General features: G+C 51.6%; 7 protein-coding genes and 2 non-coding genes across 9 annotated transcripts; 5 read left to right on the top strand and 4 right to left on the bottom strand.

Moving 5' to 3' along the window:
• Positions 1–229: 229 nt before the first annotated feature.
• Positions 230–2,808, top strand: QC762_301470 (uncharacterized protein). The gene is made up of 3 exons (XM_062888453.1): positions 230–1,440; positions 1,508–2,240; positions 2,303–2,808. The coding sequence occupies exons 1-3, from the start codon at positions 1,288–1,290 to the stop codon at positions 2,548–2,550; spliced, it is 1,134 nt and encodes a 377-aa protein (XP_062744309.1). The 5' UTR covers positions 230–1,287; the 3' UTR covers positions 2,551–2,808.
• QC762_301460 (uncharacterized protein) lies at positions 266–4,064 on the bottom strand. The gene is made up of 2 exons (XM_062888452.1): positions 3,612–4,064; positions 266–3,556 (listed from the first exon to the last, which is right to left on the bottom strand). The coding sequence occupies exons 1-2, from the start codon at positions 3,848–3,850 to the stop codon at positions 2,680–2,682; spliced, it is 1,116 nt and encodes a 371-aa protein (XP_062744308.1). The 5' UTR covers positions 3,851–4,064; the 3' UTR covers positions 266–2,679.
• Positions 4,065–8,843: 4,779 nt separating this feature from the next.
• On the bottom strand, positions 8,844–8,915 carry QC762_0048930. Its single transcript has one exon. It is a non-coding gene; the product is annotated as a tRNA-Cys (tRNA).
• Positions 8,916–9,056: 141 nt separating this feature from the next.
• On the top strand, positions 9,057–9,380 carry QC762_0048920 (uncharacterized protein; the record flags this gene model as incomplete). Its single annotated transcript, XM_062883465.1, has 2 exons — positions 9,057–9,270; positions 9,322–9,380. The coding sequence occupies 2 exons, from the start codon at positions 9,057–9,059 to the stop codon at positions 9,378–9,380; spliced, it is 273 nt and encodes a 90-aa protein (XP_062744307.1).
• Positions 9,381–10,225: 845 nt separating this feature from the next.
• QC762_301440 (uncharacterized protein) lies at positions 10,226–12,971 on the top strand (the record flags this gene model as incomplete). Its single annotated transcript, XM_062888451.1, has 2 exons — positions 10,226–10,998; positions 11,062–12,971. The coding sequence occupies 2 exons, from the start codon at positions 10,226–10,228 to the stop codon at positions 12,782–12,784; spliced, it is 2,496 nt and encodes an 831-aa protein (XP_062744306.1). The 3' UTR covers positions 12,785–12,971.
• A 215-nt stretch (positions 12,972–13,186) lies between these two features.
• Positions 13,187–13,272, bottom strand: QC762_0048900. The gene has a single exon. It is a non-coding gene; the product is annotated as a tRNA-Asp (tRNA).
• A 1,091-nt stretch (positions 13,273–14,363) lies between these two features.
• On the top strand, positions 14,364–16,007 carry QC762_301436 (uncharacterized protein; the record flags this gene model as incomplete). Its single annotated transcript, XM_062888450.1, is given in 5 exon segments — positions 14,364–14,709; positions 14,723–14,919; positions 14,929–15,177; positions 15,262–15,532; positions 15,736–16,007. Coding segments are annotated over 5 exon segments (1,335 nt in total).
• Positions 16,008–17,170: 1,163 nt separating this feature from the next.
• Positions 17,171–19,267, bottom strand: QC762_0048880 (uncharacterized protein; the record flags this gene model as incomplete). Its single annotated transcript, XM_062883464.1, has 2 exons — positions 17,171–17,955; positions 18,283–19,267. 2 exons carry the CDS (start codon positions 19,265–19,267, stop codon positions 17,171–17,173), a joined length of 1,770 nt encoding a protein of 589 aa, XP_062744304.1.
• A 1,262-nt stretch (positions 19,268–20,529) lies between these two features.
• Positions 20,530–22,333, top strand: QC762_301410 (uncharacterized protein; the record flags this gene model as incomplete). Its single annotated transcript, XM_062888449.1, has 2 exons — positions 20,530–21,891; positions 21,944–22,333. 2 exons carry the CDS (start codon positions 20,530–20,532, stop codon positions 22,331–22,333), a joined length of 1,752 nt encoding a protein of 583 aa, XP_062744303.1.
• Between the last annotated feature and the right edge of the window lie 142 nt (positions 22,334–22,475).

The raw sequence follows: 22,475 nt of genomic DNA, 5'->3' as shown, positions 1-22,475 counted from the left end.
CCCCGGGGTTTCTTCCGCGCTATATGTTTACATACCTAGCAAAAGTTCACCTTCAGGGGCAAGCATGGTGTCGTTCTCTTGACGATGACTAAGCGAGAACTGCCCCTGAATAGAAGCGTTGCATTCCCCCAACACTAAGAATGACGTTAACAGTACTTGCGACGAAGACACTCACTACAATTTTTCATGGACAAAGGCTCCTCTTACATTCTAGCACGCAATATGCTTGGGCAAATTCACAGGGACAACTGAAGTTTCCAGGAATGAACAGATTAGGGCTTCTGTTCATACTTCACTGATTAGACCAAGTGCCTTGGATACAACGTATCTACCTACTACTACACAACTTCCCACCCACGTTGACTAATTTCTCTTTCATGTTTATTGATAGATCACAACGCCAATCCCATAAACATCTCCAAAGCCCTTCGCAAAAGGTCTTATCTCCGGACCCAGTGACCACAGCTCGCCGTGATCCCCGGACTTAACCTGTCCTTAAACACCACCCAAGATACAAAACGGCGGGAATAAGCCTTGTTCTCCTCAACTCACCCCGTCCCAAGGAATTGCGTGCTTTCTTGGGGAAATTTATCAAATTCAACGAGACTGCCAATCCAAGAAGAAAGAAAAAAAACATGTGCTGTTTACTGCGCACCAACAAACCGATGGGCGGCACTAGTCCCCGATACGCGATATGACGTGATTCGCTCCGCGTCTAGCAACATCAAGCATCGCTCCATACACAAGCTCTCCCAGCACCCTCTAAGCCTTCCATCCAACGTAAAGGTCGTTGTCCGTTTGTCCATTGCCGTTCACGGTCCCGGCTTGCCTCGCAGTTCTTATCAGATGTGACGGATTGGTGGGATAAGCCACAATCGGCACTGGTTAGAGGCACCCTTGCATGCCACGAGTTTGGCATGAACCGTCCACCTTTCTGATCAGCAGGGTAGGAGAGAGAACGGCAGGGACAAGTGCCGTACCACTAAAAGTCGAAGAAGAGCTCGTCGACTGGAACGGCCAACTGTTGCGCAATCCTATCCATGTGCTATGCCATCCTCTGATGAACCATCTTAGCCCACCCTTTCTTGCCAATCCAACCCCCGCATAGTTCGGGAGCGGGATGTCGTGATCTGGGGTAGAGGACGTACTACCTTGAACGGACTGTCGGAAGCTTATAAGTAGGAGGGTGATGTCGCGTGTGCTGGAAAGACGGATCTGAACTCTATCCAAAGCAGTTCGAGACTTGAGAGTCTGAGATTGTTTCACCATATACACTTCACAGACACAATGGCCCCCTCCGCTGTGGAAACTGAGACCACCACGGTCCCCAACATCGGCAATTTGAAGCTCAACGCCACCACGGGTCCGTACAAGGAGATTGCCACAACCAAGTTCGATAAGGATGCTGAAGCCGGCCTGAAGGGCCACAAAGCCGCCAAGGTATGCCGTCGATACAGCGTTGGACTTCATGTCTGCCCTTCGCATTGTTGACCTTCCCATCTCCTAGTACCCGCACTACCTCCCAACTTGGAACCCCAACGACAAGTACCCCCCACTCCAGCCGTTTGAGCATTACGAGCACGGCAAGGACGCGGACCCATCCTTCCCCAACCTTCTCCCTGAGAGCACAGCCGTCACCCACCTCACCCCAACCATTGGCACCGAAGTCAAGGGCATCCAGCTCTCCACCCTCAGCGACGCCGGCAAAGACGAGCTCGCCCGCTTCGTTGCCGAGCGCAAGGTCGTCGCCTTCCGCGACCAAGACTTCCGCGATCTGTCCATCGAGCAAGCCCTCGAGTTCGGCGGTTATTTCGGCAGACACCACATCCACCCCACCAGCGGCGCGCCAGAAGGCTACCCCGAGATCCACCTCGTCCACCGCGGCGCAGGCGACAACTCAGTCGACAAGTTCTTCGCCAACCGCACCTCGTCCGTAGCCTGGCACTCCGACGTCTCCTACGAGGCCCAGCCTCCTGGAACCACCTTCCTGTACATTTTCGACAAGCCCGAATCTGGTGGCGATACCCTCTTCGTCAACGCCGCCGAGGCCTACAACCGTCTTTCGCCTGCCTTCCAGGAGCGTCTTCACGGCCTCAAGGCCACCCACTCTGCCCACGAGCAGGCCAATGCTTCGGCCTTGAGGGGCGGCATCGTCCGTCGCGAGCCCGTGATCCACGAGCACCCCATTATCAGAACCCACCCCGTCACAGGCGAGAAGGCCATCTACGTCAATCCTCAGTGTAAGCATCCCCGTCTCTTTGCATGATTGTTTGCAACATCCGCTGATGGAGTTCGTGTCCAGTCACCCGTGACATCGTCGGCCTCAAGAAGGAGGAGTCCGACGTCCTCCTCAAGTTCCTCTACGACCATCTCGCCTACGGCGCCGACTTCCAAGCCCGTGTCAAGTGGGAGGAAGGCACCGTTGTCGTTTGGGACAACAGAGTTACCCAGCACTCGGCGCTGATCGACTGGAAGAATGCCCAGCGGAGACATCTGGCGAGACTAACGCCCCAGGCGGAAAGGCCGTTTGAGACTCCTTATAAGGGTTGAAGAGGCAACAAGGCGGGTCATGCTGTAACATCTTTGTCGTTTCTTTTTTCTTGTGTATGGGTAGCGTGCATATCAATCTCAGACTGAAGTTGAGTCATCTTTCAATCAATCGTAGCAACAGGTTCTCACTCAGACAAATGGAATATCGTCAAGGGCTGCTTCCTGAGTTTCGGATTTGATTCCTGGCTGTGCTCTGGATTCTCGGCGCCGTCTTTGTTCTAGTCTTCTAGCACGAATACGAGAAAGAAAATCGTTGGCGTCGTCGTCGTCCTCTTGCTTTGTATCTTGAGTTGCCTGTCTTTGAGACTGCTCTGGCGGACGTGACATTGCTCTTGATGGCTCAATGGTAGCAGCGCGGGATCTTGCTCTGGGCTGCGGAGCAGGAAAGTCAGCGAATGATGTTTCCTGAGCTGCTGTCATTTCGCGCTTGATGGATGGCTGTGCCGACGCTCGCCTGATTGGCCAAGGTGCTTGGCTGTCTAGATCATCAGAGTCTGGGGTTGGCTCTCGCTTGACCGGGACCGAGAAGGTTGACTCTGCCCTCCTCAAACCAGGAGGAGCCATGCGTCCACTTGAAGGGCTTGTTTCCCGGAGGCTTGAGCCCTGGAACAGGGATGAAACCGAAGTCAGCGGTACAGCTTGCTTACGCGGGCTGTCCATTAGTCCCTGGAGGGAATTCGGATTCGGCTGCTTTCGTGACGGTGCTTCCTCATCATCGGTATCACTTGTTGTCTGAGGGGATAGTCCCTTCAGCTGAGTGATTCCCTTTCGTTGTTTCGATGCAATGTTGAGCGCAGCATGGCGGCGCTTGACCATTTCGGTCATCTCGCCAGTGACGGGGCGTGAGATGTTCGAGATGGTATCAGCATTCTGGGATCTGGCGAGGCCTTTCAGACGCTGGTATTCTGCCGCGTGAAGATGGCGTGTAAACTCGCCAGCAACTGCGAGGAATTCATCCTCTACCATGCGATAACGGTCGTCATGGTCGACACCTTCAATCATGAGCCTGGTCGGCATAATTAGCGGTTTTTTTGTAGAGCAATGCAGGGCCCGAGACTTACTCCTCACTTGGCGGTTCTGGCGGTGGCGATGTTGAGGGTGAACGACCTCTGCGACCAGCGCTGGGTCTAGGAGCGTTGAATCTTTCATGTGACGATCTCGGGTTTGACGCGGCTGTCGAAGGCCTTGAGGGGCGATTGGAAGGAGCCGGACTGCGAGTTGATGTTGGGTTGGGACTCTGTCTGGCTTCCACTGATGTCTGTCCATCTCGATTGATCTTCCACGGGAGTTGACGAGGCATGACGCTTGTCACTGAGCGTCTTCAGGCCGTCTGGTGTTCTTCACACCTTCGGGAGCGAGGTTGAGTCGGAGGTTGGGTGTCGCGTTATCTATTTCAAGAATAAGTCTAGCAAAATGGAAAAAGGCGCTATGTGATTTGGTCAAAATATGATTAAAAGCCTGTGTTTTCTGCAAACAATGTGAGCTGTTCGTTATCTTTTACATGCCTAGTCGTTTCCAGAAAAGATGGAGAGAAAGGGGAAAATGCGAGATGCGTGGGTTAGACACCAGTGCTGAGTCAGCAAGCAGCCAACACCAGACCACTGGGGATGTGCCGCAAAGAGACCAAGATATATGTATAATGCATGCGAAGAATAACTCGTCTGTTCAATATCTTAGATCCAGGCAATTTCTTGAATCACAGGAACTGCTTCTAGATCAATCACCCCGACACAAGTCTCTTACAACTCACCGAGCCTTCCAAAGACCACCTTTGAGGGTTCGGGTTATGGCTGCTCTCATCGTCTATGACTTGTTCCATCGACTGAACTCTATGATTCAGGTTTCAAACAAATACAGATAGATTCCTTTGAGCATGATTTCTATTATTGTTGCATGTTTAATCTATACTTGATCCTATTGTCTACCCAGCTCACCTTTTGGTTCCGTGTAAAACAAAGGGGAATTGAGATTGTCATGGGTCGGGTTCCTCAGCCAAACCAAAGTCTCAGTACGGGGGTAACATTACACAGAATCAACGGATTCTGTCCTCGGGAGCACCATCACACGTGGAGCGTTGCATGGTAAAATCTCCAATAGGGTATTTGAAGTGAGTGACGAGTGCAACAAACCCAGCGTCTGGTTTGGTGCCGGGCATCGACGAGGCTTTTATTCTGGCTCTAGGCTCCAGGTTGAGCGACTTTCATCCCGTTAGAAAGTCGCAGAGAAGATATGGACGGGATCAAGATGGCAGGAGCAGGCAAGGTTGCCTGCTTTCACCGGGCAAGTGGTTGTCGGTTGTGGCAGTAGCCACAACATGGAAGCGGTAAGTACACAATAGTTGCTCCTGCCCGACCTGACTGGGCAGTTCCATCTGAAAAATGCCTCCAGGCAGTCACACGGCAGCAGAGTGCAAACTTCGATAAGGTGAACCCGGTGTTTCCAACCAACAACAGCGGGGCCTGTCACTGCTTTCCTCTGTCCTGCAGTCACGTCATCCATCACCAACCAACACAAAGAAGGCAAGAATGGGGGACTTGGACGACGACATCAACATCTCCAACGGCACCTGTTACTGGGGTCCTGGTGAAGAGTCACACTCGGATTTTATGCATTGTGGCAATGCTGCTTTTGGACACGTCCAGTGCTGTGGGAAGGCTGGTTTCTGCTTTGCCGAGGGCCACGCTTGCTTTAGCTATGGTGGAGGCCTCACCTACATGGCGGGCTGCATCGACAGCACATTCGAGGACTCGAGCTGCCCCGATGAGAAGATTTATTCAGACCAGCCATGGATGGGAATGGTTTTCTGCAATACGACCGTCGATGAGGATGGCAGAGGTCTGTGGTATGTTTACACTGTAGCCAACTTCATGGTAGGGCCCTTATTACTGAGCATTCGAAGGGTTGGGTGTGCAGAAAAAGGGAAGCCTAAAGCCCTCCGCAACAAAGAGCAGGAATATGATGATCTTTGCCTGTGCAGTGCCGAGGCGAGCCCTGCCATCGAAGGCACGTTAATGATTCGGTTTCTGGAGTGGATCACGGGGAGCATGCTAATTGGTAGAAGGGTGAGGGAGCGGCCGAGTTGGCTACAGAAACGTCACCAGTGGTCGGCGAGCTATCTACGGACAGTAAGGCGCGCCCTGAGACTCTGAGATCAGAGCTCGCAGCCAGCTCGCCCACGTTTCCACACTCTTCACGTCTATCTGAATTGTCAGACTATGGCATGGGGAGACCTGCCATGCATCACCAGGCCTATACAGCAGGCATATCACCGCCATATCCTTACCCCCCAGTATTCTCTTCACAGGGCTATCCAGCCCAAGGCAACTACGCCACAAACTTTCCTCAGCATGGCTACTCTGCCCACTACACCCACCAAGGTTATCCGGCATTCGTCAGCACGGAGTTGGAGCCACACTCAGTTCACTTCGGTCATGACACGGGTCAAGAGGACAACATGGGTAGCCAAAGACCGCAGCACAGTGCTATGGAGTTGCCGAGCTAGAGGTGCTCGGTTGCTGGTACAGTGGTACTTCTTATACGTGTGAGATGGATATAGGAGGAAACAGTGCATGGTGAACCAACACCATTAGCAGCAAAGTCGGGATTTACCAACTACCTCTGTTCACGTATCTTACAAATCTTGTCTTTTTGCATCGGTGTATGCAGCTGTATAAATGCAATACGGGAAGCACTGCTGGTCCACAGTGAGATGCAGTGCATATGCCAAATAAAATTCATGTCAGGGGTTGAAAAAATAGTTCTCACTAGCTAAGGGCAGTCAAGATGCCTCCAAGATATCCAAATTCAAACAATGTCAACCAACACCTAGGTCTTACGCTCGCAATAACTTCCAAGCGTACGCAAACGGTACATTAGCCAACATTACACGGTACAGCTTAACCATGACCTGAACACTATCCCCGGTCACATCTCACTAAACAACCTGCCCGACGGCTTCTTGGCATCGGCGAGGAAGCCCTGACCACACTGATTCCATGTCGATGCTTTCTACCATCCCCTGAGAGAACAACAAGGTTCAGGTCGTTGGCGAGCGCCGCGCCTGGAAGATCAGCGTAGGCCATGATGACCTTGAAGGTTGGAACCTTTGCGTCCACACCGTTCCTATCATTTTCTACAGCAGCGAGGTTGAGGATTGGAAACGGCTCTTCTGGTCTCTTCGGAAATGGAGCCAATCCCGTAGCCTCCCGTTCCTGGGATATCGGGTTCGATCATGGTGATGGTTTCCGCGACGTTGACACGCCCCTGATCTGGCGTTGGCAATGTTGTTTCAGGTGCCTCGCCAGCCAACATACCTCCTTACATAGTCTTTCCATAAGAGAGAGACTCCACCTACATAGTTCTCGTATTCCCGGTTGCAAATCTTTCCATTGCATCAGTGGTCGCAGTAGATAGTTCGGGAAAACACCTCTGGCTTAAGCCATGTGCCTGTGGCTGACACAAGTATAGCTTAGCTCGGGTTGGGGAAGCGCCGGAGTAAACAGCCACGTCACCGTCCGCTCCAACAACGCAGTCTTCGGACTTGATCCATTCGAGTCCGACTTTGACGTCGCTAACTTTGTCGCCACCATCGCCAGCCACACCTCCGAGACCTCGGCCTCGGTCCTCTCGCCGTTTTCCGTCAACGTGACCGAGACATACACCATCTCGGTGACATTTTGCCGCCCCGGGCACGAGAAACCGGATCCAAAGGGTAAAAATACGGCGGTGATTTGGAACACATGGGCTAAACTTTGACCGGACGTATGTGCTTGGATCCTTTTTCATTGCGAAATGGTTACTATCCCCAGCCAGCTGCTGACCAAGGGCTACTCAATCTTTTGCTATGACCGGTTGGGTGTGGGGAAGTCGGAACAAGGATTGGGTTATGTTGCGCAGCTATCGAACCAAGTGGCCATATTGACTGAGTTGGCAAAGCTGGTCAAGGGCGGGCATTATGTCGGTGGTACCGGGCGGCCTTCGAAAACTGTGCTTGTTGGGCATGGTTTGGAAGCGCGATCTTATCCGAGGTCGTGAGGAAGAACAGGAAGCTGGTTGATGGGGTTGTTTTGACTGGTAGGCTCCGTCCGAAGACTGCGTTTTCTCTATACGAGGAGATGGGGGGTTGACAGATTGGATTGGCGGAACACCACAGGCTTCAGTTACAACTCGACTCATCTGAAGGGGCTGGAGTTCCTTGAGGCGGCTGGCGTCCGGATCGCTGCCTACCAGAAACCGGGTAAATGGAGGCAACTCGATACGGTATGTGCCCGCGAAAGTGCTTCCATGGCTCTTCGGGATGGTTTGACTTCAAGATGGTTGGTGGCACGACCTTAGCAGAACCAGGATGTTCACACCACTAGCAATACGGTGTGCATCGCTCCCGTAGTTCAAGGCTTGGTTGAAACTGTGACGACATGGCGCTCCTGCAGTCCAGGCAGTGTGCGCAGTTGAATATATTAAAAGATTAAGATTAACCGACCGGATTTCCACAGATACTCTCAGGGAAATATGATTTCCCTTACTGTATGGCAGAGTGAGTCAGTTTCTTTTTACCATATAACTCCAGCGATTAACTGGTAGAAAACAGTTGCGATGGTGTCCTTGGAAAACCCGAGGCCAGTATTTTCTCAAAAGCGAAGGCATTCAAGGCCATCAGCTTGCCCCGAACGGGGCATGGCATCAACTTCCACACGACTGCTGCCAAGTCATTTGAGAAGATTACCAGCTTTCTGGCATCCAGTGGTCTTTGAAATATACCTGGTCCAGGACAGGCGACTGGTGATTGGAAAAGGCACGGCAGGGCTGTCATACCTCCAAAGGTCGTTCAGAAGCAGTCGGAGCCGATATAGGAGGATATTTGGAGGGTTCTGGACACAGATAGCGTAGTATTGAGTAACTACGTCAAAATGACAGTGTTGTTAAACCGACACGCGTGCGGACTATGGTTCGGTGGCATTTGCCTGCTACACAACGGTGGCATCCTTTCAAGATGATAAGCTGCCGATTTCCGAGGTCGACTGGGGGAGTCCGAGCTGCGTCATCAGTGTGTGTGTTGTGAATGTGGAGGGTCGATCGTTTACATGCGTATTTTAAGGAATGGTCTAGCGGTCCCGTGGAACAAATCCTACTGTTCGATGATGTGAGGCGGCAGTGTGGTGATCATGTTGCGGAGTGCGGCGGGTTGCAGTTGCCGGAGCTATTGACCGAGCATGACGTCTGCTGATTTTGGTTGGATATGGTTGTATATAATGCCAAGCTTCCCAAAGTTTTTCATCAAACAAATCAAAATCCCAGGACGAATAGCTCAGGGGTAGAGCAACCGGCTGCAGTCCGGTAGGTCACGTGTTCAAATCACGTTTCGTCCTATCCTTTTGCCCACATTTTCAATATCCAGTAACTTACAGTAGATATACCTTTTTTTCATTGGCACTTTTTCATCATAGACAAAGTGTTTGTCTGGGAATCACTTGATTGACATTCAAAACAACTGGCTTTTTATGTATGCAATGACAGATGTGGGGGACGGGAGGCTACATTATGACCGTGCTTCTGCGCACTGTGCTACCGGCGTGTTGGCGCCGCATTGTGGGGCATATCTCCCAGTGGTCGAAGCCCAGTCCAACATCCCACCAAAACTGCGGATGCCGGCTTCCCTTCTCTTCTCCAATTTTTGCTTTCATCGGCAGCTTTCAAACTGCAATAATCTCCCTCCAAAGCTTTGTTTGTATCTTTGAGGCTAGGAGTGTCTGCTAGGGTGCTGGCAGTAACAAGTGCCTTTGCTTGCTTCCATCTCGAGCTTGAAGCGCGCGGCCTCGAAATGCGGCCAATAGTCGGGCAGCCAACACCATCCAACCAACAATCCAGAGTGATTCGAGAGCGATGGTCCGAGTACCCCCGCTGCAGACGAGTCCTCGATAATACCATCTGTGGTTGGTTCAATGACTCTGGTCTTGCAGGATTGTCCATGAAGCCACGCAGTATCCGCACACAGCCTCCATGAATCCTGCCCTACCCGGGAACTGGCACCACTGAGCGGTGAGGAGCTATTCCGAGTGGTCTTGAATCTCGGTATTTCGGAAATGTCCAGATCTCGGTTACTTAATGTCAGCTGTGTGCAGTAAGCAATGAGAGATACGTCTGATCGTCAACAGCCCAAGCCGGCACTGCCGCACTTGCTCGCTTCGCTCGTGCTGTTGGCCTCTGGGCTTTTGTGGGCGGATTCATCCCATGTTTGTTCCTCGCCTTCTCGGAAAAATCCCACGACTGGCCAGGTTCTCCCCCTTCTATATCCTGCCAGACCCATGAGTTATTCCCAGCCTGCAGTGCGACCAGCATTTGCACCTTCTGTTCCACAAGCCCTGTTCTTGGCAGTTGATGGCTTCCCGCCAAAGTTGTCTTCAGCGTGGTGAGACAAGAGTTGACCCTGTCTGCCACCCATGCTCCTCTTATATACCGGGACTCGTGAACTGACGTGCACCCGAGTACCCCTGGGTGTTTTATTTCTTCACAAAATCTCAAGTCTGGGAAGCAGTAATCTGTGCATCTGGTGTCGGGCTTCCTTGTTCACCCACGCACTAACACACGCCATCATCACCGCAAACCTAGCAAACCCATCCCGCCTTGCCACCCGAATGCAATAGGAATAGCACGTTTGCAGCTTTTGCTGAGAGAAGCGATGGCCTCTCACACACCTCAATACGGTCAGCAGCAATCGACAAATGCCGACTATCATGGCCTCCAACAACAAGACCCTACCTTGTCAGACCCTATTGCGCCGACTCCCGGAATGACCTCTTCCCCATCATCCCCTCCGCTTCCTCGACGTGTAACCTTTTTCCAGAGAACAGGAAGGAATGGGTCGCAAGCAGGCATTGGGCTGGGTATAAATCAACAAGGCGGGACAACAGACTACGGCCGAGTTCGACAAGCCTCCCCTTTTGGCAGTCCCCCATATGATGAGACCAAAACACCCCATGGTCTTCACCAAAACGAGTATTACGCCGGAATACCCGACACGCCCGGCTTCTATTCTCAATATCAGAACAGAGACCTGTCCCCGGATGGCCCAGAAAAGCCACCGCTACGACCACCACGTTGGTCATGGAGCTGGCTCAACGCACCATGGGTGATGTATGCCGCCTTGTTTCTTGGCATCGTCTTTGCAGGCTCCCATCATGCCTTCTACGTCAGCTTGAACGGGAAGCCAGCGGATGACCAGTTGAAGATGATGAGGTTCGGCGGCTTCCTTTCGTATGCCTCTAAAGCATCCCTCTTCACTGCCGTTTTCTTTGCGTACCGGCAACAGGTCTGGGTAACAGTGAGAAGGCGCCATTTGAGGCTCAAGACCGTCGACGGAATCTTCGCCATCAGCCAAGACTTGACAGGCTTGTTCAACACCGAGATCTGGAGGAAAAGCAAGGTGGTGATTTTCCTTGCCGTTATTATGTGGTAAGTCGCTCTTCAAAATCCATGTGTGTAAGATATAACTGACCGTGTGCCACCCTGAGAAAGGCTGTTTCCCCTCGTCGTCATCTTGACTCCTTCCTCTCTCACTGTCGAGCTTCGAGAAGAAGCAAAGCAGGCCGAGTGTAGCACTGTGCGGACACTCAATTTCGACACCGAACGCAAAAAGAACTGGCGGCTGGCTGATCGACTCTATGGCTACCCCGGTTTCTCGCTCTCGCTTTGGAATTGCACACTGACCAACTCGTCGGAGGTCTTCGAGCCCTACAACCAGACTTTCTACGACTACTGGGATGGCATTAGCCAGCCTGCTGATTTGGTGACTAAGCAAACCGCCTACTCCGGAAATGTCGTGCCTCGAGAAAATGTGGCTCTTGACACTTGCGGAAGGGGGTGGAATTGCAGCTATGTTGTCACCTTTGAGGCACCAGGTTACAAGTGTGATGAACTAGGTCGAGGCCTGAATATGGATAACAAAGCCCTTCGAGATCGAGGAGCACCTTTTGATTCCTCTGATCTGATCCCAAAAGGAGATTATGCCTACATTGCCGATGTTATGTCTGGCGAATACGCCAGACCGCAGGTTGACACATTGGAAGGGGGCGTGCCCGTTAAGAAGCCATTTCCGAGACATTTGGGTGCCCTCCGCACAGAGCCTATCCTTTGGATAGGGCACTCGGTTCGCACAAGGCCAAACGACGCTCTGCCGCCATCCAAAAAGGACAACGCTGATTTCCAGTCGGGGTACGAACCAGTCATATTTCGATGTGAACACTACGTAACCCGGTATACTGTTCAGTTTAATCATACTTTCTCCTCCCAGTCGACTAAAGTCATTCAAAAAGAGCACTTGAAGCCCATCATCGATACCAAACTGGAGACTGCTAACAGCACTCTTTCGGATGGCACCTATGACACTACGACTGCCCAGCCAAATAACAATTATATTCTTCCCTATCCGGACTACGAGCTCTACCGGCTATCAGCCGCGTACCATTCCCTAGGTCTGGGTTTTCGGCAGTTTCTAAAAGGCAAGATTCATTACATCCCGTTCCCGAATCCGACCACCGACGCTACCCAGACTCGGCTCATCGACAAGGCTACTTTTCTCGCCGTTCCGAACCTCATGGACGCTGTTCAGGAGTTTTACGAGAACATCACCCTCTCGCTGCTCTCCAACCCACAATTCATGATAGTATCATGGGCTGCGGAACCCCAGACCCGCTCCGGCGTGACAGCTTCCGAATCACCTGAAGACGACACCAGTCCGAAATACCCCTGCGTGAAAACCCGCATCGCAAACTCGTACCTGTATGTCCAGCGCGATCTGTGGATAGCCTATTCGATTGCCATCTTGGCTACCATCATCTGCGTCGGCTTGGGAACCGCGGCCCTGGCGCAGAACAACTACCATGTCAGGGATGTCAAAGTCTCCTCTGTTATAGCAGCGACCAGAGCCCCTTGCCTGGAGGAACTTCCGTGGAAGACAAGCAAATGGGGCGAGGTGCCGTGGGAGATCAAGGAGACCAGGCTGGGGTATGGGGTTATCTCTGATCGGGAGAGCGTCGGCACGCCACGGATTGGGACAGGGTTGTCGAACAGGCCAACTACGGCCAATTCGACCGGGGCCTCAACTGTTGGGAATGGGAGGGTGTATTATGGGTTTGCGCCGCCAGAGGTGCTTGAGAGGACGAGAAGAGAAACGTTTGGCCCTGAAAGGGGGAGGCCGAAGAGTAGCCCATTTTCGTTCAAGATTTGGGAGCATTCTTAGTTGCTGGTTTGCTTTCTTTCTGTTTTCCATTTTTTATCAGGGTTGATCATAGCGAGGTTGCATTTGGTTCATATCATGGTTGACATCATGGAAGGGAGGTGCTGATTAATGGTTGGAGGAATCGACAAGTTGACGGTGCTGGGTTACATAGGTACCTTATGCAAAGAGAACGTCTAAGAGAAAGCATCCTCGTCGAACTGTGAAGTTTGAGGTAATCAACACGATGGACTGGCCCGATATCGTATTTTAAAAAGATGCATCCGGACCAATTTGCCGCGCATGGAGGAACTCGCTGTATGCACACAAGCCCACGCCCGTTTTCGTGGGTCGTACAGTCCGACAGTGATAAACACACATTTCGCTATCGAAATGCAAGCTACGACAGGTGCCAACACCTGCAAATCTTCCGTAGTATAGTGGTCAGTATGTGAGCTTGTCAGCTTCAAATGTCAACGCTCGAGACCCGGGTTCAATTCCCGGCGGGAGAGACCATAACCATCGTTTTTGTTATCCACCTCAGGCTGGGTGGGTATCAGGGTGGAGACTTTTTGGCCCCTTAGCCCCTGAGGATAAACTGTTTATTTTATACACACAACTCCGAACTTTTACTTTAGCTATTTCTTACTTTGGCTATTTCAATTACCACACCTAAAGTTAATAAGGGCTCATTGCTCTAGCTTCGTCCGGTCAGTCCCTGTGATGGGGACGAACGACCCTGCTACCTGCGCCGCACCGAGTATCACTTGAACAAGGGTCAAGACCAAAATCATGCTACCGAATCTGTGTTATACCGGTCGATGTTAGCACGTAATCCAAAAACTCTGTTCCCTGCATGATTCAGGTTTGACGTACAGGAAAGTCCAGTACTGCACTGTATCCCTTCTATCCCTAAATATCACCCAAAAGCTCCACGGCAAAACAGTTGACATTTGGGCGCTGGGGGTGGTCTTAAATATTTGTCTTTGTGGTTACCTCCCGTATCTGAGGATCTCATGAGTAAGGACTTTCCCTAGGACTTGAATCAACAGATTTTGGGTGGTCGCTTTGAGTATTAGTCACCGTATTGGGATCCAATCAGTGACCCAGCCTGTAAGTCGTGACTTTCGCGATTTGTGCTCTCAGCAGACTAACGGCTTTCGTGGATCTGATTGATTCTATCTTGATTGTCAATCCTGAAAAGAGATTTACGATAAGACATTGCCTGTCTCATCCATGGCTCGCCAATTCCAGCAAATCATTACCGCCACTAAATCGGCAAAACACTCCTGTTGTGCCTAAAAAGTCAGCATGGTGCAAAGCCATGGAGGACTTGGGACGGTATTCGGAAGACTTCGGACGATCCTGAAAGAGCGCAAAAACGAGTCATCCGCGACGTTTCAATTTTCTCCCACCGGTTCCATTCACCAAGATACTCTTAGTTTGGAGTCTCAAACCAAACAGAAAGAACGAGAATATAAAGCAAAATGCGCTTGAGATTCCTGAGGCCCTAGGGTCTACCAAAGCCAAGAGACGGACTCCCGAGCCTGAATTATACGCAGGCAAGGTCAAGAAAAGCGGGTCCAGGAGACAATCCAAGACCATGGTAGAGATGGTGGACCACTTGAGTCTACAGCAGCTGCCGGATGCACTGCAAGAAGATCTTGAGCCTAGCAAAAAGGACCCCGATAACGCCTGCTGGACATGCACACCTCCAGATACTGTAACTGACCCCGACTCGGGGTCAGTACCCCTGTCCGTGGACAAGGTTCCCGTCGCCATCCCAGTTCGGTTCCATCATCCGCTTTTACCCCTGATGTCTCAACCTCCAGATCCGCATTCCATCGTCATCTCACCAATCAGGCCGCTGGCAAATGAGACCGTCGAGGAGATTCTAAACTTGTTCACCCACGCTATTGGCTTTTATCATCTCATCAACCACCCTGCAGGTCATTGTCCCAGAGGACTTTGACTACCAGGAGGAGCTGCACAAGTACCCTACTGAGTTTGGGGGACTCAAAGTCAGCTTCATCCGAGAGTCTTTCTACCCAACTGCTGGCAGAGCAGAGTCAACACTAGTACACCTGACAGGGGGATCTTCAACAACTACAATCGGACGACAGCCATCCACAGCCAACCAACCTGCCGCAACCGATGTGGTAGGTTAGTCTCTGACACTGTCCTTCAAAGCGGTGTTTGGGAGTACTGTACGGATTTCTTCCAGTGAAAGCAAATCCAAAGACCGGCTTGAAGGGAAGCTTGATGTCCTTGTGATTCCCGAAGCAGACCAGATTAAAATATACATCACCGTATCAACTCATACACTTGCCATGACGGCGGTAACGGCCAAATCAGGTGCAGCAACACCTGATTGGGCCTCCAACATCCGAATTGCTTCTGCAAAACACGGTCATGAGGTAAGAGTAAGCATATCTTTAAACTGCGCATCTGAAAAGCTTCAAGGCATTGGCTAACCTTGGAATATGTACCTACCTACTTAGCTGGGGAAAGTTACAAGGGTCTTTGACCCTTCTCCTCAGCAAACCTTCCCCTCGGCCTTCACCCACGATGTCAGCTTGGTGGATACCATCGGCTGGACTGCATTGAAACCAGCAGCTAACTCACCCAAGCCGAAGTTGTCACTCCAATGGCTGTCACAAGACGAATGGTCAGGAACCAAGTACTACTCAAGCAAGCTCGCTCTCTTGGACGACAGCTTGACTGAAGATGAAGCCAAGAGCATTGGAGTAATAGATAGTCGATGTCAGGTACGTACGTCCCTTTATCTAAGATACCAGGTACCTGATACTTGCCTCCATCACTGGGTATCCAACTCTTGCTACACAAATGGTCGGCCAAGGCATCTTCCGCGTCCACCAACAGAGCAGGCCCAGCCGATCTTTCAGAAACGTCTTGTCTAGAGCTCCCGCTGATCCAAGCGATGACCCAACCACTTGGAAAAACCTGATTGCCAGATCGATCTTCTATCGAGTTCGGGCAACCTGGCAACACTAGAGTGTTTGGTCAAAACGGAACACCAGTTTGTGTGGTAGAGGACATGCCAGACAAGACCGGCAAAATAGCCAAGGTGGCTGGGTTTTCTTCCTTTGTGCAGGTGGCATCTGACGTGCAAAGATATGATCTTGAGGGTGAAAAGCTGTACAAGAGGCTGGAAGAGGGCCGAGTGGCGTTCTATGGGGCATTTCAGGTTCCGCCAGAGCTGAGTTGTGGATATCGGATTGCATGATAACTATATTAGGGTCGATCCATGATTCATGTGTTGTCTTGTTACTGCAAATCATAAACATTTACCATAAAACATGTGTAAAAGCCAACCTTACTGACATAAAAACCCCTGCTTACTTACCCACTCCAAGCCGAATACATAGCAACTACATAAACGCATTACCGCCATCACCAAAACACCAGACTCTTCTCCCCCGCAGCCAGTTCTTTTCTCCTTTCATTCTCTCCTAATATCCCCCTTTACTTCTCCTATTCCTGTGTAACCAATTCCCCCCTTCCTCCCCTCTTAATTCCCTCCTTGATATCCACTCCTAGTTCTCCTCCTCTTCTTCTCCCAAAAGTATCTTCTTCGCCTCTCTATAGGCCTCCAGCCGGGTCGAATAATCCGGACCCTTGGGGTTCGCAACACAAGCCCTACGGATCTTGCACTCATCCCTGTCACATCCCTCGCAAAACGCGCCCTTGCGTCCTAGCCGTTGCTGTCCTTCATCTTGATATTCTCGAGGTTAGACTTGAAGAACTGAGTGGACTTTTCCACCAGAGGGCAACGCGGCTTCCGGGGAGTGCCGGCCGGCTTCCAGTCTGAATCGCACGAGCGGAGCATCATGATGGGAGACTGATACCCGCAGGGGTAGAGTCGGGTGATGTATTGGCACATCTTTGATGGGGTTGATGCTCGTCTTTGGCATGGGTTGAGTAGGTAGTTGCGGGGATTGGCTGAGGTGTGGCAGATATTATGCGTTGGTTGGTACTGGAGTGAGGATTTTGGTATCGTGATGGGATTTTGGTGGTGTGGTGAGGTTGTGGTCGTGTGGTGAGCACTCTGAAATGCCAGGCTTGTTTCTCCAGTGTACCAGTGTGATGTGTGGCGTGGGGAAAAAGGAAAAAGGTCTTGAAAAAAGAGGATGGTTATATAGGGCTTAGGAAAAAGAGCTGGTTATATAAGGTTGTGGGAGTGCTTCCAACTTTGCGGTCTGGTGACTTTTATGCTCTCACATCTTAAAAAGCAATTTCCACTTAAGGTTATGCTACCCGAGATAGAGGATTGCGGTCACCCAGAACGATGACTCTTCGAAGCAAAACTCTATCTGAATGGCTATAATCAAGCTTCCGCGACCTTGAATGCCTGGCACATGCTCTTTATCTTGAGGTGACTGTACGACACTACCTCACCCTTCCACTTCTGATCCCCCTCGTCATGTCCAAGTAAGCACTCAGCTTCCCCTTCACCTGCCCTTTACCCCATGCCCAACTATACTTCTCCATGAACATCTCGATTCTCCTATCCATCTCCTCCATCTTCCTCTCCTTCCACTTCTTATCGACTTCCTCTCCCCCCACACACTTTATCTGTTCCTCCAGCTCAATTTCAACGACGCCCCACCCGAAGCTAGTATTGTCTCTCACAACCATAAAGTCGCCATCCACTCTCCACCCTTCTCGGTGGGTTGTAAAGTCAGCCATCTTGTTCAGCCCGAAATTGGCTGTGGCTTGCGCCTCCACTCTGGTGATAGCCTCGACAGCCTTTTGGATATCAGATTCTATCCGTAACTCTTCGAATCTTGTGTTTGCCCGTCCTCTCCTGACTGATGGGTTGACCTTGGCCTGCCACACACCATTTCTCTGCCGAACCCAGAGACCGTGGGAGCTCAAGGTATCATTGTTGTCGTAGTAAACATCGTGGAAGATTTTGAACGGAAGAGGATCAACAGAAATGAAGGCGGGGTTGGACCAGAGCGAAGGGTCGCTCAGAGTGGGAATGGCGAGGCATGGGACTTTCCGTTCGACTTCTAGGTTGATGGTCTTGAGGCGGTTGGCAAATTCGGGAGCGGTGGAAAGGTATCGCGAGGGAAGATGCTTGAGGGGAAGTCGAAAAGGCATGTGGCACGGCAGTTTGATGGATAGTCGTGATGGATAATCGGTGCCGTATGGTGAAGATTTCAAGCGGGCTAAAATGGATGTAGATAACATAGGTAAAGTGAAGGCCCAAGGTGGAAAAACCAAGAGGATAAATGGCGCCAGCAACAAAAACTGGAAAACACTTGGGTTGAATCTTGACAAGAGTGAAGGCTGGCAGCAACAAAAGGTGGAACGATCAGATTTGTCAAGAAGGAGCGATCTGGCCTTGGTGCTGGGTGAGGCCTACAGCACTGTGCCAATTCTTGCACAACTGATTTCAACAATCGTCTATGAATTTGATGTGTAAATCAGAACCTGGTATTCCCTAGCCTATAATCATATACTCAGCACCCTCAGTCATTCCCGCACTCAAAAACTGTAAATCTGATCAGGCTTGTAGCCCAGCTCGTGGAGAACGCCAGTTTTGTTGGCAAATGGGCCTTTGCCCCCCTTCAATGCCTTTTCCATCGCCGGCGGCCCACAAATCATGACCTTGATGCTCTTGTTCTTCGCCTCATTGGCGCCCAGTCCGAGTTCCTCAAGTACTTTCCCGTTCACATATCCCTTGCGATGCGTCGAGCCGGCCTCTGGCTGGGAAACAACATACTCGGCTCTAAATCTCCCTGGGTACTTTGACTGCAGTTCGGCAAACTCCTTCATGAGGAATATATCCCTGTCACCGTTAACACCCCACACAAGAGTGATCTTGGTATTGTCCTCGGGGTTGGCCAAGATGCCCTGGATGAGCTGGTACATGGGCGTGATGCCAGCTCCACCGGCAATCAGAGCGACATGATCGTGCTTGTTGGGCTGCCAGACATATTCGGGTATCCGAAGGCAGGAGATGATGTCGCCAGGCTTGAGGGAGTGCAGGTATCCGCTTTGTTTTCCGTCGGGGTAGAGCTTGACCGTCAACTCGACAAACCCGGGCTCGTCCAGAGGGTTGGTGGGTGTGTAAGGCCGGATCACGGGAGTCCACCGGCCGTTCGTAGGGGGAAAAGAGACAGTCAAGAGAGCGGAGCTGAGGGTGAGGCCGCTCGACTGATTCGGATCTGGAAGCTCAAAGCGGAGCTTCTTGGTGTTGTGGTTGACGACCTCGGAGCTGTGCAGCTTGAGGGTGCGGAATCCGAAGCCGCTGAAGTATGGCTTTGTGGTGTCGCTGCTGGCACTCGTGGCCGACGTGGCGGGAGCTGCAGTGGCACCGCTTCTCATGTACACATAGGCGCCAATGCCAACAGCGGCGGCTGCGAAAGCGACCTGGGTCGTCATTACTTCGGCGCGTCTAGGTGTCGAGAAGGGTTTACAGAGAAGCCTGGTGTTTTGGGCAAAAAAGGGCCGGAATAGGTTGTTGATGGGGGGCATGTTGAAGGGCAAGTCGATCCGATGGTGGTTTGATTAAATAAGACCTCTGGGACTGTCAGTTGCCCTGGAGCTGGTCCGGAACACCGAGACCAGCGAATAGACGATCACTGTTTTGGGCCCGTCAAGTTCTCTCTGGCTAATATATTTAGGGCGCACGTTTCGGAGTCGGTGTTTGGGGAAGTCCAGTTGCTGCAACCGGCGATACGGTTACTTTTATGACCCAGGTACCTACCTAGCCGTATCCCTCTACTTACATTATCCTTTGAGCCCCAGATCGGATCCGACAACAGTCACTCGTGTCCGACCTGACTGGCGATACTGCCGTTGGTCAGCCTGCAGCGGGACATCAGAATGCCGACACCGACTCTGTCGGCTCGCTCTTGACCACTCGCCCGACGTTGAGTGCCCTGCCAGGCTTACACGTCATTGACTCGCTCGCTCGTGGGGCATAGATAAAGCGAAGGAGTGTAATTTGCGAGCTACATTCGGACATATATCTCAAGGACTGGGTCATTGAAGCTCATGATGTGAAGTGAAATGTGGAGAACAGGAAGGTGGACGCTGTGGATCTCCGGGTCCCCTGCCCGCTAGCGTGGCCCCACTACCAATCGGCGGCTATCTTGGCATAGGCTTAGCAACGCTTTTTATCTCTCGAGATCCAACGTCGACCCAAACTCGAAATGTCACAAGACAGCCGATATTGCACAGTTATTTGCCTCTCATACTTCAAGTATGGAGTGTTATAATCCTGGATTCTCTTCATTGTCTGGCTTACTTCTTATACCGTTCAGCGGCAAATTGAACGCCTCCCCACCGCTGCTTTCCTCCCTGCTCCCGGTCCTTCTACTTGGCTTCCACCGTCGCGAAAACCATCCGCACCCAAGGCCCCTGCGCGTCGTTTTGCCCCTCTTCGGGGTCATAAACAGGTGTGCGGCTTGCGTGGCCTGTTTCGTTCTTCCAGGAACAACATTCAACGCAGCGCGATTCATGATCGGGTTCTTCTGGAAAGCGACGGAGCTTTTGGCAGCTCGTGTGATGTGTGATGGCGTTCCGCCCAAGAGTTCGCAAACCGATGTCATCAAGTGATGCTGTTCGCCTTCATAGGCAGAACGTATATTCGTTCTGGAACTCCTCTCCCCCATGACATTTCTGAATGCAGGGACTTTCACTTCGTTTCCTTCTTCCTTTTCCAGTTGTTACTCGTTATCCCTACGGGATCAATAGGACCCTTACATACCCCTGAATACTCGTCCGGTGACGTCATGTCGCAAATATCGAATGACCGTCTTGGAGAGGATCCAGAGAAGCAAACCCACGCGGATTCCGACCAAACTGACCCCGAAGCGTCTACTCCAGACCGACCAGATACCAGCCATGACGAGATAACCGGCGCTGTTCCGCCCAGCAAGACAGTCGCACCCGCTCGCCAATTCTCCACAACCGACGCTCCTCCAACAGACAAGATCGAGCTGAAGGAGGAAGATGCATGGAAAGAGTTGGGATTTTGTTTCCCAACGAGGAAGAAATGGACCATCCTCACCATCATTTTTCTGGTGCAGACCTCCATGAACTTCAACACCTCGCTTTACTCGAATGGAATCGACGGGATATCGCAGGAGTTTGGGGTCAGCGCCCAGGCAGCTCGTGCTGGAGCTGCAGTTTTCCTCATCACTTACGCCTTCGGGTGCGAGCTTTGGGCACCATGGTCGGAAGAATTCGGACGAAAGCCTATCCTCCAGCTATCCCTCGGGCTGGTCAATATCTGGTGTCTTCCGGTTGCCCTGGCACCAAACTTTGCCTCCCTCATGGTCGGTCGTGCACTAGGAGGTTTATCTTCCGCTGGCGGAAGTGTGACCTTGGGAATGATTGCAGACATCTTCGAACCGAATGAGCAACAGTGCGCCGTCGCCTACATTGTGTTTTCCTCTGTCGGCGGCTCTATCCTGGGGCCTATCATTGGCGGGTTTGTCGAAGAATATCTGCCCTGGAGATGGACCATTTGGATTCAGCTAATCTTCGGCGTGTTTGTTCAACTTCTGCATCTGATCTTTGTGCCAGAAACTAGAACGACCATCCTGCTGGACAGGATTGCTCAGAAACGTCGCAAGTCTGGACAGTCGCCCAACCTCTACGGGCCCAACGAGATCGAGCCTTTCTGGCAGCGCTTTACCTTCAAGGAGCTAATCTGGACATGGGTGCGCCCATTCCGGATGTTTCTTACTGAGCCTATCGTTCTCACGCTGTCCTTGCTCTCTGGATTCTCGGACGCCCTGATCTTCATGCAGATCCAATCATTTGTGCTGGTCTACAGACAATGGGGGTTTTCGGCTGTGGACATCGGGCTGGCGTTTGTTCCTATTGGCATTGGTTACATCATTGCCTGGATCTCGTTTATCCCAGCCATCCGACGAAACAGAAAGGAAAGAGCACTCAGGCCTGGCGATGAACACGCCCAGTATGAATCGAGGTTGTGGTGGCTGCTCTATACGGCACCATGCCTGCCACTTGGTCTAATCATATTTGCCTGGACATCTGGAGGCCCGCCGGTGCACTGGATCGGAACCATGGTCGGATCTGCCATCATTGGCATTGCCAACTACTCCATATACATGGCCACGATTGATGCAAGTTGCACATTGCTTTGTCCCAGAGTCCAAGATGCTGACCACACTACAGTACATGATCTGCGCGTACGGGCCGTATTCAGCTTCGGCGACGGGCGGGAATGGTTGGTCCCGGGACTTCTTGGCAGGCGTTCTTACAGTACCGGCGACGCCCTTCTACACAAATATCGGAGGTTCGAAACACCTAGAGATTGCGAGCACCATCCTGTTCTGCATCTCGCTTTTCCTTGTCTGCGCCGTCTACGCCATCTACTACTACGGACCAGAGCTCCGGAAACGATCGCCATTTGCAGAGAACTTGGCTTCCAAGGTGACAAGCGAGGACCATGGGACGCCTCATCGTCGTATTTCGGGACTTCCAAGTAGCGAGATAGGATATTCAGGGTTTCGGCATCGACATGAGCACGGGGCTCAACATATCGGCGCAACGATATGTGCATGAGGGCAAAGGAGGATGGGTGTGTATGAGATGATGACCGAGACGTATTTAGCATGGCTGGTTTCATGGCTGGTTTAATACCTTAGTTAATGTGTAATCTTAATTATTATTCCCACTGATGTTCTGCAGAGTATAATCACTGTAC

Source organism: Podospora pseudocomata, chromosome 3, assembly GCF_035222375.1.
Source record: "Podospora pseudocomata strain CBS 415.72m chromosome 3, whole genome shotgun sequence".
NCBI classification, from domain to species: Eukaryota; Fungi; Ascomycota; class Sordariomycetes; order Sordariales; family Podosporaceae; genus Podospora; species Podospora pseudocomata.
This window is presented reverse-complemented; position numbering and strand designations above follow the sequence as displayed.

Excerpts from the sequence above, each read along its gene's own strand:
- QC762_301470 (XM_062888453.1), top strand. The coding sequence starts at position 1,288 with ATGGCCCCCTCCGCTGTGGAAACTGAGACCACCACGGTCCCCAACATC. Across the intron at positions 1,441-1,507 it reads AGGGCCACAAAGCCGCCAAG|TACCCGCACTACCTCCCAAC; the intron begins GTATGCCGTCGA and ends CCCATCTCCTAG. Across the intron at positions 2,241-2,302 it reads CATCTACGTCAATCCTCAGT|TCACCCGTGACATCGTCGGC; the intron begins GTAAGCATCCCC and ends GTTCGTGTCCAG.
- QC762_301460 (XM_062888452.1), bottom strand. The coding sequence starts at position 3,850 with ATGCCTCGTCAACTCCCGTGGAAGATCAATCGAGATGGACAGACATCA. Across the intron at positions 3,557-3,611 it reads CCAGAACCGCCAAGTGAGGA|GCTCATGATTGAAGGTGTCG; the intron begins GTAAGTCTCGGG and ends TATGCCGACCAG.